This window comes from Heptranchias perlo, chromosome 29 (assembly GCF_035084215.1).
Source record: "Heptranchias perlo isolate sHepPer1 chromosome 29, sHepPer1.hap1, whole genome shotgun sequence".
Classification (NCBI taxonomy): Eukaryota; Metazoa; Chordata; class Chondrichthyes; order Hexanchiformes; family Hexanchidae; genus Heptranchias; species Heptranchias perlo.
In genome coordinates this window covers 21,088,113-21,106,335 of record NC_090353.1, presented here as the reverse complement: position 1 = coordinate 21,106,335, position 18,223 = coordinate 21,088,113, and the positions used below count along the sequence as shown (strand labels likewise).

At 43.9% G+C, this 18,223-nt stretch overlaps 1 protein-coding gene across 3 annotated transcripts in view; it reads right to left on the bottom strand.

Moving 5' to 3' along the window:
- The window catches only part of nfic (nuclear factor I/C), a 396,187-nt gene that overhangs the window by 108,132 nt on the left and 269,832 nt on the right, over positions 1–18,223 (bottom strand). For all 3 annotated transcript variants that reach the window (XM_067968254.1, XM_067968253.1, XM_067968255.1), the window contains exon 7: positions 1,158–1,286. In XM_067968254.1, coding sequence (XP_067824355.1) covers positions 1,158–1,286 — 129 coding nt within the window. The remainder of the gene's footprint in view (positions 1–1,157; positions 1,287–18,223) is intronic.

The window sequence follows — 18,223 nt, the reverse complement described above, 5'->3', positions numbered from 1 at the left end:
TGGCTTCAGGCTTCATTGCTAAAGGAATTCAAACTTCAACACCCAGCCAGCAGGGAGTGACATTGGGCTGGGAAGCCATGACATCAAAATTGAATCGGTGATGGGGGTCAACGTGACTTTGGAGCAGAATATCAGGGCTTACAAGAAAGTCATACAAAATTATCTTCAGAAATAGAATTTTCAGTACTGAGCTTAAATATAAAACATAATGGTCAGTTAGTTTCATACGTGGTAGCAACAATTACATTCTTCGAATTCCTTCTTTTTAGTTGATTTATACATTTGTATGGAAATATTAAAGAATACACTAGCACCAAATTTTCCCCTTTACTGTCAGCAGCAAGGTGTGCTTGACATCATGGACTGGTTATTTATTTCAGAGTATGAGAATTGTGGTTTTCCTGCAATTGCTGAAGTCTACAATTAAAGGTATTTTCCAGGGCCCCCAAGGTAGCTCAGTGGGTATGGTACTCGCACAGACCAGGGAAGTCCAAGGCTGAGTTGCTTGATCTCAATCAATTGGAGTGCCATAGTTTGCTCTATGCCCTTGGGAAAGGGAGAGGAAAAATAGGGAGAGGAAAAATAGGGAGAGGAAAAATAGGGAGGGTTTTTGCTCCTAATCACTATCTAGTAACCCCTGTTGGAAAGTGTGGATGTCAGGGGAAGGAGAACAGGATTGGGCTAGAGTCCTTTCTGAAGCATGATTAGTCTCCAGCCAATTAGGAACCCAGGAAATTTACTACATGGGTGCAATTAATATCACTGCTTCCTGGTGGCAGCCAAAGAAAATGGCTGTTACAGACATTAGAATACCATAACTTTATTATATCATCCAGGAGAAGAAAAATTAAAAAATGGAGTGACTATGGATTTATCCCCAGTAACTTGTATGTGGCTGTCATGGAGGAAATCATGGCCATGATGTTCAAAAGGTGCTCACTGCAAATGTTTGTCAGGAGAACAGTAATTTTATACATTTATTCCCTCTACAGACATTTCGTAAAAGTGGACTAGGTGGGGATTGGCTTAATCAAAAATATTACAGTCACGCAAAATAGAGCATATGGTACCCAATAAATTATGATTTGTAAGACTGGGCACTTTGCTTTCAAGACCTTATTTTTCTGACAGTGATGTTAGCAGAATTGTTTTCTTACCACTGTGCACAGCGATCACGGGACGGTGGTGCTGTGTAAAGCTACTCAATCGTGAAGACGAATCCTGCGGAGATGGGCTGTTAAATGGAGATTTGTCCATCTCAGTCTTCTTCACTGTTGGGGAGATACCTAACAGGAAATACAAGCAGCACAGGTGTCATTACTTCACAGTCACTCAAATCTTTTGTCTCTTCTGTTCACCTCTGCTGGTAAAGCATAAAGAAAACTCACAGTGCTCTGGGATTATCTACAGCAAAAGCTGCAAAATGGGAGGTTATGTAGTGAATAATTACAACAGATTAATCCAGTTCATGAATAGGGGAGGGAGTGAGTCTTCCCCTTGGGCAAAGCCTGTTAACATTAGAAAACCGGAAAGAAGCAATTAGAAAGTCAATAATTAATTTCCCTTCAGTTTGCAAAACGTGCAAAGGGTTTTGTTCACAAGATAAAAAAGCCAGTTCATTTGTAATGTTGAATATAAGGAAATGCCCAAAGTGTTTCATTTGGACTATTCTTTAGTTGTAAACTTGTTATGTATTAAATTTTACCTTGAAAAATCATTTGCAGTCTTTAACTCCAATGATTATTCCAATTGCTTCCCAAGTACCAGGGTAATTTAATAATCTCAGGATGCCACTCACCCTGTCAATATTCTGAAAATGGTCAAGGCATTTTCATACGAAGAGGAGCCAAGGAGGGCAATTTAACTCCATTTAAAAAATTTTGCTCCAGTCATTAACCAGAAGATGCCCTTTGAAAATGAAGGCTGGGATTCCTGTTTTAATTAAATTGTGCTAAATTTTCAACTGCTCACAGGAAAGTGACAATCTACCCTGTGCACCTACACTTCAAAACCGAATTGTCTCATTCAATTTTCCCCCAGAAGGATGTTGATATTCAGGCCTGTGGTGTGCTAAATTAAAATATCTGCCCGTTCCCCACAACTATTGTGTGTGCATAGTTCAAATTTAGGAAAACCCAGGCCTGAAGTGGGCGCATGAGATGTTTCTCACAATTTCTCCAGTAGACAAACAAACGTTATAAACGGCTTTTATTCACGCTGGCAACTGAGCTTATCCACTCGCCCTTTACAGCTTGTTACAAGTGGAACAGGTGTCAAAACAAATCAATTGGAAGAGGGATTGTTGCCTGCTGGAGGTGTCCTCTATTTTGTGCACAGATCCCATTAATAGGTCAACCATGTACAACGTTAACTTCTGAATTCAAACCATCTCATTATAAGTGTACAATGCACATAAGATCAACATCGGAGCCTAGAATCAGGGCGTGATCTAAGTGCAGTATGATCCAATTTTTATGTTTTAATTTCTACACACAGCCATAGAGGGGATCCTATTCACATTCCTTTTTCCATGTATGGTTGCAGCCACGGAGTGGCAAAGTAGGTCAAGATATCAACAAGTTTATTCGAGGCCGTGATCTACTTACAATAAACATGATTCCCTTTCTACATTGTGGGACATCAACAGATGAATGAGAAATGATATTGTCTACAGTCCTCCAATCACACCTAAATTTTCTCTCTACATCTGGTTTCACAGCTAAAGCAGACTATTCCACTATATACAAGTGCTGGGAATTTCCTTTGGGGTTCTCCCAATTGGCCGCCGTAACTTTGGTGGAAGATGAGTGGAAACGCTATCTACATGGTGTATCCATCAAAGTTAAGGCAACCGATCGGGAGACCACCCTGGCAATAATCTTTTGGGCAACTGAAAAGAAGAGAGCACAAGGAACGAGAGATGGTGCTTGTGGTTGTGTAGCTGTGTGCTTTACAATGAGAAAATAGGTAGTTCTGGTGGATCTGTTTTTGGGATGCCACCCAAGCACCGTTCTGTTTGTGTGAGGTAAAGCCCCAGAAAATGACAATGACATGAACTATGTTCAGTTATCATAGAATTATATAGAACGTACAGCACAGAAACAGGCCAATAGGCCCAACTGGTCCATGCCGGTGTTTATGCTCCACACGAGCCTCCTCCCACCCTACTTCATAAAACCCTATCAGCATAACTTTCTTATCCTTGCTGGAACGCAAGGTGCTGAATGTCACCATTGGGCTATGCTGGCTTTCAATCGACTAATGAACAGACTGCAGGTTTCTTCTGTTCTAATGAAACAAGGCCACTATAACCTTCAAGATTTACCTTGAGATCTTCTGAGTTGTCACGCCTCATTAATTAAAGTGTTCATGATCTTTTAGTTTGGAATGCGGAAGAAAGAACTTGCTTTTATATAGCAGCTTTCACGTCTCAGGATGTCCCAAAGTACTTCACAATGAATGAATTACTTTTGAAGTATAATCACCGTTCTTATGTAGGCAAACACAACATCTAATTTGCACATATCAAGGTCCCACAAACGGCAATGAGATGAATGATCAATTAATTGTTTTTTGGGGGGCTGGTTGAGGGATAAATGTTGGCCAGGACACTGAGAGGACTTTTCTACTCATCTTCATATAGTGCTATGGGCTCTTTTATGTCCAGCTGAACAGGCACCTCCAACAGTGCAACACTCCCTCAGTGTCAGACTAGGCTAGGTCCCAGGAGTGGGCTTAGAACTGACAGCCTCCGAGCTCAGAGGTGGAAGCGCTATCACTGAGCCAAGTATCCACAAATATTGTGCCAATCTATAAGTAGTATCTTCAACACTAACATCCATTCATCAATCTGTATTCTGTTTTCAAGGGTGCATTAACCAGCCCGAACAGCAAAATATAACTTGGAACCAGAGATTCTAACTTGCTGTATGTAGTAAACTCTGCGCTTTGCATCACAATCTGTCTGCTATGTTTTCTCTCAGTTTCAGGAATCTGCCTCAATTGTCTGCTAAGATTCCACTTGTTTAATGTTATTGAACTTGGGTATAAACACAAGGAGATTTGAAACATGTAACATGCAGGGTTGTATTTCGCTTTTGTGGGCAGGTTGCGGCGAGCTGGGACTTCCAACCACTACTGTGACGGCGCTGTAACTCTGATCCTCTTTCCTGAGTCTGGGCTTGTTTGTCATACAGGCTGAGTTCCAGGCATGAATGCCACTACCAAGAGGGAGCCCTGCTGCTGCCGAGGCGGAAAATTTTGGCGACGCTGCCATTGCAGCACCTGCACAGGCAGCCAGGGATTTAAAGGGGTGGAGGGGGGGTGGGGAGTGGAAGTGCCCCGACGAACAACACAGGAAAATGTTTTAGGCCACAGCCCAGCCAGAGGCCTACAATGATTAGTGATTAGAGCTGCTGGAGAAGGAGAGGAGCCCACTACTAGGCTCTCTCCCTCCATGCAATGACTTAGGGGACGTACTGCCACTACCCCAGGGACTAACATCAACTTTCTCGTGCTGTACTTTGGAGTTGGCAGAGACAACAGTAGCAAGAAATGGGACAGCAGGCTGGGTTCACTGGCGCTTCCATGCATTGGGAAGGGGTGCCAGGCAGTTGGCCCGAGAGGGGAGGGGGGAAGGAAATCGAGGTCAGGGTGGGAGCGTGGTTGTGGGCCACACTTCTGATTTTGCCCCATTTCCTGCTGCTATCCCGTCCAATTTTGTTAAGTATAGTGGAGGAAAATTCAGCCCTTAACAATGTGTATTTCAAACCTCCTGTCACACATGCATGGATTTAATAATGTTAAAGAAATGCAGCTAAGACAGGAATCACCAAAACCAAGAAAAGTTGCAAGAAAAGCACCGCGCAATTAAGAATTTTCAGAGTCTTTGTACTAAATATAGAAGTTGACATTTCTGCAGAGCTGCATATAAACCATAACCACTAATATTTTTTCAAAGAATAATTCATTGGTTATGAATTAATTATGAAAAAATGTTCTCTTGATTAAAAGATGTTAAGTAAATCTTGCTTTTCAGCGGGCACAAATCTTGTTCACATTTTTAACATTATGGACCCCAGTATATTCAACAAAGGTGACAAAACAGACAGAGGCAACATCCGACCCATTGGGGGGATATTCAACTTCCGCCTGTAACGGTCGTGAAGTTGGTGGAGCATCCGCACCATCTGCCCAAAGCCGGCATCGGGAAGCTCAAAAAATGTTCGGGTTCGGACCTCATTTGGATGTAGCTAGCGAGCTGGGGGCAGCAAACAGGCACTCCACTGCAGCTCACCAGCTGTGAGAGGGTGGGAAGTTGGCCGGCAAGTTGGGCCTGGGAGGGAGGGGGGAGCCGATCCTGGATGGCGTCAAGCACAGGCTGGCAGCAGGCCACAGTATTTTTGGAGGAGTCACTCCACAAAAATTCTCCCCCAAAGTTTTTTGAGCCTTTACTTGAGTGGCCACCAGTGGTCCCTTTAAGGGTCGCTGGTTAGGCTGCTCGCTGCCTGGTACAAATGGGCAAAGTGTACAACACCGCCTGTTATACCTGAAAATTGCAAACAGGGTCCTAGAACTGGGGTGGGACCCCGATATGCGTTTGTAAGCAGCCTCCCACCTGAAACAGGCTGTGCTGCTCACCCATTTACAGGCCCACCTGAAAATTGCATCAAGAGGGCCTTGGGCGTCAATGAGGTGACCGAATTGCCCCCTCCCCCCAAACTTCCTTTATAGCTATTCATTTTGCAGGTGAGAAACGGGTGGCAGGCAAATGAAAATCATCCCCATTAATCTTATTTCCATTCCATGTAAAATAATGGAATTAATTTTCAGGAGCAAATTTGAGGATCATATGTATTACCATAACCTAGCATGGATTCAGACGGGGAAAATCCTGCCTGACCAACCTCCTCGACTTCTTTGAGGAAGTGATAATTCAAGTAAGCCCTATAAGATAGCATACCTCAACTTCCAAAAGGCTTTTGATAAAGTTCCACGAGAGGCTATTAACTAATCTCAAAGTTGTGGGGTTTAGGGCAAGCCCTGGGAATGGATAAGATACTGGTTGATGGGTTGGAAACAATGAGTACTCATTAGGGGAATTGGAGTGAGAACCCTAGGGCTTGCTCCTGGCATCGCTACTGTTTCAAATTTATATAAAGGGTCTGGATTCCGAAACTCAACGCAAAGTGGTAAGATTTGCAAATGATACCAAACGAGGAATGGTGGTGGAATCGCAAGAGGCAGCTCCCAAATTCCATAAAGAGCTGGAGAAGATATGTAAGTGGACAGAATAATGGCCGATAACATTTAATGCAGACAGTGTATACATAGGAAGGGAAAATAGATGAATCTATGAATGGTGTTGAAATAGCTAAGAATGAAGCTGAAAGAGACCTAGGAGTCTTAGTAGACCCATTACTAAACATGTGCAACCAACAGAGCTAATAGGATGTTGAACTATATCGTCCAAACAATAGATTATAAGTCAAAGGAGGTAATTGTGAAACTGTATGGTGTGCTCTAGTCAGACTGTACCTTGAATACTGCATCCAGTTCCTGTGCCAAGAAACAAGAAAGGCATAAAAGCACTGGAGGCAGTGCAGATAAGAGCAATGAGGCTGATCCCCAGTGTCAGGGGGTCTGAATCATGAGGAAAAACTGGAGAGAGGTAGGGGGTAATCTGGCAGAGAAGACGGCCCGCCCATTGTAGAACTCGCATGATTTTCATCACATTGAAATCAAAAACATGAAAATCAGGAGGGCATTACAATGGGCGAGTGATCCGCTCTGCCAGATTAACGTCCAGGCGTTGAAGGTGAAAATGACTCCCATGAAATTTTCAGCGCTTTGCAAATGTCCAAGCCCATAAAATTTAAACAGGATAAACCAGAGTGTGAGAAGTACAACTGCAAATGGATGAAGTTGCCTGGGCTTCATGAGCTGCAATACCAGGGCTCACAAACCTTATACAATCCTTGGGCCATTGTTTGAATGCCCATGTGTTGCATGGTAATAATGCTCCTGTCATTCTAAAAATGTATATCCTCCAAATTACCAAGAACATTGCTGCTGGAGAACTGGTAGTATATTTAAAAACGCATTTGTTTAAAATTGATCACAAAGAAGCAACTCCTGCTACCCCTCCAGAGCTGTCACTGTGAACATCCAACTTGACAATCCCACGTCCTTGCCAGGCAATGAATGCTACAGTGGCAAAAGTTATAGGCTCACTATCATTTCTACTGTCTCACTCTAGAGACAGGATATAAATCTCAAAGTGGCCTGGCTGGGTTAGAGTGCACTTGTGTAATTATTTCTTTTAAAAGGACAAATAAATAACAAATAATTTTATAAAATACCCTCCAGAGGAAAGGCACCACATTACAATCTGCATCTAAAAGCTTGCAACGTTCTCAAGGCAGTCAGATGACGTAACGAACTTTGTCACTGAACTCCAAGGGATCTACAAATATCTGAGCCTCCAAGGCACTGCTACACTCCTGAAGACACATTCAAGCAACTACCATTATTATATAACATATAAAAGACTAAATATCTACTTGTGTTGACCCTGTAAACACAATATCCATGCAACATGGTGGAACAAAAGAGTTTCTTAGTGTGCAGTGGCTTTGATTTGGCCCCATTCCACCCACAGCAACGGGCCACTCAAAGAGCTACAAAGCAAGCATCATGGTTTGCAGGCCACCAAGCAGTTTAAGAGGCAGGAGATCATGAACAGTATTCAGCCCACAATCTTGGGCTTTTAACCATATACATTAAGGTATTTAAATATCTTTCAGTTCTTTATTAACATCTTCAGTGTACAAGAGATGCTATGTCACAATCACAAAATTTAGTAAAATAAAACTTCACTAAATTTGGTGCCCTCTTTCACAACTGCAGCATTTTAACAACAAATCTAGTAAGATCTGTTGTAAAGAGATATCCTAAAGAGATATTGAAATAAATCTCATAGGGCGATCTGTAAGACGGCCAGTGGAAGCAAGACCTCCTGTGTAAGTAACTCAGGGCAAGCAGCAGCAAGTGAACCAGACAGAAGTACAAATTGATAATGCGACCAGCAGCATTTATAATAAGAGCTCTTCTATCATAGTATCATAGTAGGTACAGCACAGCATTGTGCCTGTGCCAGCACTTTAAAAGAGCAATTCAATTAGTCCCATTACCTTGCTCTTTCCCTACAACCCTGTAAATGTTTTCCCTTCAAGTTTTCATCCAATTCCCTTCTGAAAGTTACTATTGAATCTTTCAGGCAGTGCATTCCTGATCATTACAACTTGCTGCGCAAAAAAATGTTTCTTCATTTCGCCTCTGGCTCTTTTGCCTATCACCTTAATTCTGTGTCTTCCGGTTACTGACCCTTGTCTATTAAAATGACTGGGGACAGGGGGGACATTGTAAGCTGGAGTGTGCTGGCATATATATATATATCAGTTATGTTCTGGGAACGTAAAGGAAAGCGCTAGGCAACAAGAGCCATTCTATGAGACACAGTTTTCCCAACTAAAACAGCCCTTGATAGCTGGGGAGACACAACTTTTATCAACCAAATGATTCTGATAATAAAATCAAAACAAGGCCAAACAAAATTTAATCAAATTATGTTATCCTTAATAAAAGTTGTATAAGTAGAATGCACATTTAGTAAGAGAAAACCACAGACAAAAAAAAAATTTAAAACCAGAACAGCTGCTGAGGAGGCACTAATAATGACTACAGTTTGTGGTGGTTTACAAGAGATATCCAACTTGTGATGCCAAGTCTAACAGCCTGCAGAGGTTATGGGCTATGAAGCCTGATGTCACTCAGTAGGGTACTTTATTGTAAATTACTGTTCACCAAGAGTCTTGTTTGATTTGTTTAATTGTAACTCTGCAACAAAAAGGCCACAAGTTGAAATACCGGCATAATGTACACACACACCACTCATCAAGAGTGCCCATCTGGGTCTCCTTGTGTGCAAATGAAACGTCAGATGGCTTGGATACTCCTAATAATGAACAAGCAGCAAGAAACTGTCATACTAATGCTCTCCAGTTGCATACTAAAATAGTAAATTTGAATTCTACCTGATCACACGATTTTTGTACCATGTTGCTATGGTGAGGCAGGGACAAGAAATTAATCTGATGCCAGGAGAATTTTGTGTAAATCCATAGGCATCACCTCAGTGACACAAACCCATTATTCACATAAATTTAACAAAACATAGGTATTATCAGTCTCCTGATTACCATAGTCAAGCCCTGAAGAAGTGTTTTTTTGTCCATCAATGGGATGGAGGTGATGGTGGTAATGTGACCCTTCAAGGTCGTATCCCATGTGAAGCCATTCCTTACTGGTAGTCTGTCAAGTTTTCAACAGGTCAGCAATGAATTTAAATTACAATATGAGCATTTAATTGGTAATGCTAATTTCCATTTTGTACCAAATAAAACTAGTTTTATCACAACATTCAGGGTAGGGTAGTAAGACACAGGTTCATTCTTGTGACTGGAGACACCGAATGGAGTGGTACTGAGTAAACCTTTTACCAAGTGGATTGGCAAAGTATGCGTAACAAGAAGATTTTCCTCCCATTCAACCTTACAGTTCTTTGAACACTTATCATACACGCCTATTATGCAGCAGGCTACACTTTTCAGGAGCAACTTATATCTGTGACTCTTGCCATATTTTGGTCACCTATCCTAATATCTCCTTATGTGGCTTGGTGTCAAATTTTGTTTGATAATGCACCCGTGAAGCAATTTGGGAAGTTTTAGTATGTTAATGATGCCATATAAATGCAAGTTGTTGTTGTTAACGCCTGTTCTGAAAGGGTAGAAGTAACAATGATGGAGCATGCATACGAAACAAGACTTATGCTCACAACTAACGGGAACAAATAACACAGGCACACAGCCCGGACAGAAAATATTAATGGATGAGTTTCCAGCGGTGTCTGGGCAGGGGTAGTCAGTGCCCAATTCCTCAGAATTGCATGTCCAAATCCCACCAGCATTTCACTGGTCAGAAATTCTACCTTTTTATTTACAATAGTCTCAGGGTAGTCATTAATGATTATTATGAACAGCAGGGGTCCTCTGATTGAAAACTTCAGCTTGTCACTGCCACCCAATTAGAACTATAATCATTGATAACTACTCTCTGTTTCTTATTATCTAGACAATTAACTTCCTCCTTGAACCCATGAGCCTTCCTTTGCCAAGTCTCTTATGACAGACCTTATCAAATGATTTCTAAATGTCAAGATCTATAATATTAATGCTATTACCAAACCACTGAGTCTATTACATCCTCACAGAATCCTAATGAAGTAGTGAGGCACCTTCCTAAACCCTCATACTGGATTTATTGTCTTAACTTTTACTGTATGATCATGAATTACTTTCTTTCTAACAGAGTCCAATATTTTTCCCACTACGGATGCAAAGCAAAAGGCATTTAATTCCGAGGGGGTTAAGAACATAAGAACATAGGAAATAGGAGCAGGAGTAGGCCACACAGCCTCTCAAGCCTGCTACACCATTCAATAAGATCATGGCTGATCTTCGACCTCAACTCCACGTTCCCACCGATCCCCATATCCCTTTATTACCTGAGAGTCCAAAAATCTATCTATCTCAGCCTTGAATATACTCAACGACTCAGCATCCACAGCGCTTTGGGGTAGAGTGAAGAAATTCCTCCTCATCTCAGTCTTAAATGGCTGACCCCTTATCCTGAGACTATGCCTCCTAGTTCTAGACTCTCCAGCCAGGGGAAACAACCTCTCAGCATCTACCCTGTCAAGCCTCTTTGTAATCTTATATGTTTCAATGAAATCACCTCTCATTCTTCTGAACTCCAGAGATGATAGGCCCATTCTTTTCAATCTTTTTTAAAAATTTGTTCATGGGATGTGGGCATCGCTGGCAAAGCCAGTATTTATTGCCCATTCCTAATTGCCCTTGAGAAGGTGGTGGTGAGCCGCCTTCTTGAACCACCGCAGTCCGTGTGGTGAAGGTTCTCCCACAGTGCTGTTAGGTAGGGAGCTCCAGGATTTTGACCCAGCGGCAATGAAGGAACGGCGATATATTTCCAAGTCGGGATGGTGTGTGACTTGGAGGGGAACGTGCAGGTGGTGTTGTTCCCATGTGCCTGCTGTCCTTGTCCTTCTAGGTGGTAGAGGTCATGGGTTTGGGAGGTGCTGTTGAAGAATCCTTGGCGAGTTGCTGCAGTGCATCCTGTGGATGGTACACACTGCAGCCACGGTGCGCCAGTGGTGAAGGGAGTGAATGTTTAGGGTGGTGGATGGGGTGCCAATCAACCAGGCTGCTTTGTCCTGGATGGTATCGAGCTTCTCGAGTGTTGTTGGAGCTGCACTCATCCAAGCAAGTGGAGAGTATTCCATCACACTCCTGACTTGTGCCTTGTAGATGGTGGAAAGGCTTTGGGGGGTCAGGAGGTGAGTCACTCGCCGCAAAATACCCAGCCTCTGACCTGCTCTTGTAGCCACAGTATTTATGTGGCTGGTTCAGTTAAGTTTTTGGTCAATGATGACCCCCAGGATGTTGATGGTGGGGGATTCGGCGATGGTAATGCCATTAAATGTCATGGGGGGTTGGTTAGACTCTCTTTTGTTGGAGATGGTCATTGCCTGGCACTTGTCTGGCGTGAATGTTACTTGCCACTTATCAGCCCAAGTCTGGATGTTGTCCAGGTCTTGCTGCATGCGGGCACGGACTGCTTCATTATCTGAGGGGTTGTGAATGGAGCTGAACACTGTGCAATCATCAGCGAACATCCCCATTTCTGGCCTTATGATGGAGGGAAGGTCATTGATAAAGCAGCGAAGATGGTTGGGCCTAGGACACTGCCCTGAGGAACTCCTGCTGCAATGTCCTGGGGCTGAGATGATTGGCCTCCAACAATCACTACCATCTTCCTTTGTGTTAGGTATGACTTCAGCCACTGAAGAGTTTTCCCCCTGATTCCCATTGACTTCAATTTTATTAGGGCTCCTTGGTGCCATACTCGGTCAAATGCTACCTTGATGTCAAGGGCAGTCACTCTCACCTCACCTTTAGAATTCAGCTGTTTTGTCCATGTTTGGACCAAGGCTGTAATGAGGTCTGGAGCCGAGTGATCCTGGCGGAACCCAAACTGAGCATCGGTGAGCAGGTTATTGTTGAGTAAGTACCGCTTGATAGCACTGTCGATGAAACCCTCCATCACTTTGCTGACGATTGAGAGTAGACTGATGGGGCAGTAATTGGCCGGATTGGATTTGTCCTGCTTTTTGTGGACAGGACATACCTGGGCAATTTTCCACATTGTCGGGTAGATGCCAGTGTTGTAGCTGTACTGGAACAGTTTGGCTAAAGGCGCGAATAGTTCTGGAGCACAGGTCTTCAGCACTACAGCCGGGATGTGGTAGGGGCACATAGCCTTTGTTGTATCCAGTGCACTCAGCTGTTTCTTGATGTCACATGGTGTAAATCGAATTGGCTGAAGACCGACTTCTGTGATGGTGGGGATATTGGGAGGAGGCCAAGATGGTCATCCACTCGGCACTTCTGGCTGAAGATGGTTGCAAATGCTTCAGCCTTGTCTTTTGCACTCATGTGCTGGACTCTGCTATCATTGAAGAGGATGTTTACAGAGCTTCCTCCTCCCGTTAGTTGTTCAATTGTCCACCACCATTCACAACTGGATGTGGCAGAACTGCAGAGCTCTGATCTGATCCGTTGGTTGTGGAATCACTTAGCTCTGTCTATAGCATGTTGCTTCTGCTGTTTAGCATGCATGTAGTCCTGTGTTGTAGCTTCACCAGGTTGGCACCTCATTTTTAGGTACGCCTTGTGCTGCTCCTGGCATGCTCTTCTACACTCCTCATTGAACCAGGGTTGATCCCCAGGCTTGTTGGCAATGGTAGAGTGAGGAACATGCCGGGCCATGAGGTTACAGATTGTGCTGGAATACAATTCTGCAGCTGCTGGTGGCCCACAGCGCCTCATGGATACCCAGTTTTGAGCTGCTAGATCTGTTCTGAATCTATTCCATTTAGCATGGTGGTAGTGCCACACAACACATTTGATAGTGTCCTCAGTGTGAAGGTGGGAATTCGACTCCACAAGGACTGTGCGGTGATCACTCCTACCAATACTGTCATGGATAGATGCATCTGTGACAGGTAGATTGGTGAGGACTAAGTCAAGTAGGCTTTTCCCTCATGTTAGTTTGCTCACCACCTGCCGCAGGCCCAGTCTGGCAGCTATGTCCTTCAGGACTCAGCCAGCTCGGTCAGTAGTGGTGCTACCGAGCCACTCTGGTGGAAGTCCATTGTGAAGTGAATTTGTGCTGCAATATGGTGAAGAATGGTGATGATGGGAACTCTGGACATTTTAATAAGCAGCAATTTGGCTGCTCAAAGTTTGCGGGACTCTTATATTTTCAAAATATAAGATATGGGTCAGAACAGAGTCTGAACGGAGATCAGAGATTACACAAGTAAAACACAGATGCATGTCTCTTCCTTATGTTTAAAAACTGTTGCTGCATTTTAAAATATTGAATATAAGTTTCTCAAAACTACATCCCACATCCTCCAATCTACACACCAGACCTGGCCAATCTGCCGATCTGAGTTTGTACTGGGCCTGTGAGAGAGCGTGCACTAAGGCTCTCGGATGATGCACTAGAGGCCTTGATGCAAGAGAGGGACAGAAGGAGGGGCATCCTATATCCGCAGGGGGGCAAGAGGCCCTCCAGACATATGCTCCCGAGGCAGTGTGAGGCAGTAGCGGACAATGTCAATGCCAGGAGCATAGCACCATGAACATGGATGCAGTGCAGGAAGAAATTCAATATTTGGCACGAGTGGTCAAGGTGAGTGAGTTCAACTGTCTACCACTAGCCGCATCCACTGCTCCGCACAATACACCTCCCATCACCCACCAACCAACAAACTCTTTCAATCAGTGCGCACCTCTTCCAATCAGATGCTTCATCTCATCCTCACACAGTACCATTGTTGTAAGCCGCACGCCCACAACTCACAGGTCACACACACTGACAGCTATTTAACCTTGCCCCCCTGCGGATATAGGATGCCCCTCCTTCTGTCCCCCTCTTGCATCAAGGCCTCTAGTGCATCATCCGAGAGCCTTAGCGCACGCTCTCTCACAGGCCCAGTACAAACTCAGATCACCCAAACATCTTGCAGGATGCTCATCGACACACTTGCCGCTTTCTTGAAGAAGGTGGCACATAACAGGAGGCAGCAAGTGGCAGTGGCTCCATGGAACGTGAACCCACTGTTCTCCCTCAGGATGATGTGGAGATGCCGGTGATGGACTGGGGTGGACAAATGTAAGGAGTCTTACAACACCAGGTTATAGTCCAACAGCTTTATTTGAAATCACAAGCTTTCGGAGGCTTCCTCCTTCGTCAGGTGAGTGTAGGATTCCATAAAGGTACAGCATATATAGTCAGAGAACAATGCCTGGTGATTACAGATAATCTTTCCAACTGCCCGTTATCAAAGCAATCAAAGGAGTTGAATGGGGTTCAGACAGAGAAACATTACATACAAGACTACTGAATACACAAATGGTCAGAACACAAAGACAGAGAGAGAGAGAGAGACACCTGAAAGGCAGAGAAAGAGAGAGAATGACCAGTTGTATTAAAAACAGATAACTTTTTTTCGCTGGTGGGGTTACATGTGGCGTGACATGAACCCAAGATCCCGGTTGAGGCTGTCCTCATGGGTGTGGAACTTGGCTATCAATTTCTGTTCGACGATTTTGCGTTGTCGTGTGTCTCGAAGGCCGCCTTGGAGAACGCTTACCCGAAGATCGGAGGCTGAATGTCCTTGGCTGCTGAAGTGTTCCCCGACTGGGAGGGAACCCTCCTGTCTGGCGATTGTTGCGCGGTGTCTGTTCATCCGTTGTCGCAGTGTCTGCATGGTCTCGCCAATGTACCATGCTCCGGGGTATCCTTTCCTGCAGGGTTCCCTCCCAGTCGGGGAACACTTCAGCAGTCAAGGACATTCAGCCTCCGATCTTCGGGTAAGCGTTCTCCAAGGCGGCCTTCGAGACACACGACAACGCAAAATCGTCGAGCAGAAATTGATAGCCAAGTTCCGTACCCATGAGGACGGCCTTAACCGGGATCTTGGGTTCATGTCACGCTACATGTAACCCCACCAGCGAAAAAAAGTTATCTGTTTTTAATACAACTGGTCATTCTCTCTCTTTGCTGCCTTTCAGGTGTCTCTCTCTCGCTCTGCCTTTGTGTCCTGACCATTTGTGTATTCAGTAATCTTGTATGTAATGTTTCTCTGTCCGAACACCATTCAACTCCTTTGATTGCTTTGATAACGGGCAGTTGGAAAGATTATCTGTAATCACCAGGCAGTGTTCTCTGACTATATATGCTGTACCTTTATGGAATCGTACACTCACCTGACGAAGGAGGAAGCCTCCGAAAGCTTGTGATTTCAAATAAAGCTGTTGGACTATAACCTGGTGTTGTACGACTACTCCCTCAGGATGACAACATTCATAAGAACATAAGAAATAGGAGCAGGAGTGGGCGATACGGCCCCTTGAGCCTGCTCCGCTATTCAATCAGATCATGGCTGATCATCGACCTCAACTCTACTTTCCCGCTCAATCCCCATAATCCCTTGATTCCCCACCTACAGAACGGGCACTACATAGCTCAATTTCACCACCGTAGTGTCATTGTTCTGACACTGGAATTGCCATAGCTATTTTCCAGTTTTCTTGTACCACCCCTGTGTACACCATGTGCATGTCCAACTACATATGAGAGAGGAATCCGTAAATTAGCAACACTAAGATTAGAAGCTTGAATTGAATTCTCCCCATTGCTGCTGCAGGTATTTCGCACATTGTTGCTGGGAAGGGAGTAGGGCCAGAGTAAAATGCATGTATGGGTCACCTCTACTGTCACTAATGCCATTCTACTCTTTAGTGATGCCTGACTGTGGCTGCATTGATAAGATCGCCTTGGGGAATGCGCTGGTGTTATGTTGCAGTTTCCATTTTCAGGATTAATGTATTAGGGTAAAAAATCCTGTATTAAGGATTAAGAAAAAAAACACTTTGTTAACAGGAGTTAACTACCAGTAGTGGGTTATATGGCCTTTCTCTCTACCCCCGTTCCCATCTATTGAGTCAAGTCCAAAATCATCTCAGCCCAAAAACGCATGTAAATAATGACATGCAGAATAACTGAACAAATATAAATTTTGCCTCATGGTACAAATTTTGCTTCATCATTGCTGACTACCAATTATGCCATCAGGCTTTTGTGTTCTGCCTTGTACTTTGGGATTCAGACCCTAGAACATTCCAAAATAATACGAGCCTTTCCTTGACAGTAACATATTCAGTTCGGGTACATAAAAACATAAGAAATAGGAGGAGTAGGCGATACGGCCCCTCGAGCCTTGACCGCCAATCAGTAAGATCATGGCTGATTTTCTACCTCAACTCCACTTTCCCGCCTGATCCCCATATCCCTTGATTCCCTTCGTGTCCAAAAATCTATCTATCTCAGTCTTGAATATACTCAACGGCTGAGCATGCACAGCCCTCTGGGGTAGAGAATTCCAGAGATTCATAATCCTCTGAGTGAAGAAATTTTTCCCCATCTCGGTCCTAAATGGCCGACCCCTTATCTTGAGACTTTGACCCCTAGTTTTAGACTCTCCAGCCAGGGGAAACAGCCTCTCATCGTCTACCCTGTGAAGCCCTCTAAGGATTTTATACGTTTCAATGAAATTATCTCTCATTCTTCTAAACTCCAGAGAATATAGGCCCGTTTTACTCAATCTCTCCTGAAAGGACAACCCTCTCATCCAGGAATCGACCTAGTGAATCTTCATTGCACCCCCTCTAATGCAAGTATATCCTTCCTTAGGTAAGGAGGCCAGTAGTGCTCTTTTGTGCTGCCCTTGCAGTTTACTTATAGAATCATAGAATGGTTATAGCATGGAAGGAGGCCATTCGGCCAGTCGAGTCTGTGCCGGCTCTCTGCAAGAACAATCCAATTCCTTTTTGAAAGCCACGATTGAATCTGACTCCACCACCCCCTCAGGCAGTGCATTCCAGATCACAACTACTCGCTGTGTAAATAAGTTTTTTCTCATGTCGCCTTTGGTTCTTTTGCCAATCACCTTAAATCTATGTCCTCTGGTTCTTGACCCCTCCGCCAATGGACTCTCTTTCGACTCTGTTCAGGTCCTTCATCATTTTGAATACTTCTATCAAATCTCCTCTCAACCTTCCCTACTCTAAGGAGAACAACCCCAGCTTCTCCAGTCTATCCACGTAACTAAAGTCCCTCATCCCTGGAATCATTCTACCGAATCTCTTCTGCACCCTTTCTAAGGCCTTCACATCCTTCCTAAAGTGCGGTGCCCAGAACTGGACACAATACTCCAGTTGTGGCCGAACCAGTGTTTTATGAAGTTTCATCATAACCTCCCTGCTTTTGTACTCTATGCCTCTATTTATAAAGCCCAGGATCCTGTATGCTTTCTTAACCACTTTCTCAACCTGCCCTGCTACCTTCAATGATTTGTGCACATATACCTCCAGATCTCTCTGTTCCTGCATTCCTTTTAGAATTGTACCCTTTAGTTTATATTGCCTCTCCTCATTCTTCCTACCAAAATGTATCACTTCACATTTTTCTGCGTTGAATTCATCTGCCACGTGTCCGCCCATTCCACCAGCCTGTCTATGTCCTCTTGAAATCTATCACTATCTTCCTCACTGTTCGCTACCCTTCCAAGTTTTGTGTCATCTGAAAATTTTGAAATTGTGCCCTGTACACCCAAGTCCAAGTCATTAATATATATATAAAAAAAGCAATGGTCCTAGTACCGACCCCTGGGGAACACCACTGTATACCTCCCTCCAGTCTGAAAAACAACTGTTCACCACTACTCTCTGTTTCATATCATTTAACCAATTTCATATCCATGCTGCCACTGCCCCCTTTATTCCATGGGCTTCAACTTTGATGACAAGCCTATTATGCAACACTTTATCAAACGCCTTTGGAAGTCCATATACACCGCATCAACCGTATTGCCCTCATCAACCCTTTTTGTTACCTCATCAAAAAACTCAACCAAGTTGGTTAAACACGATTTGCCTTTAACAAATCCGTG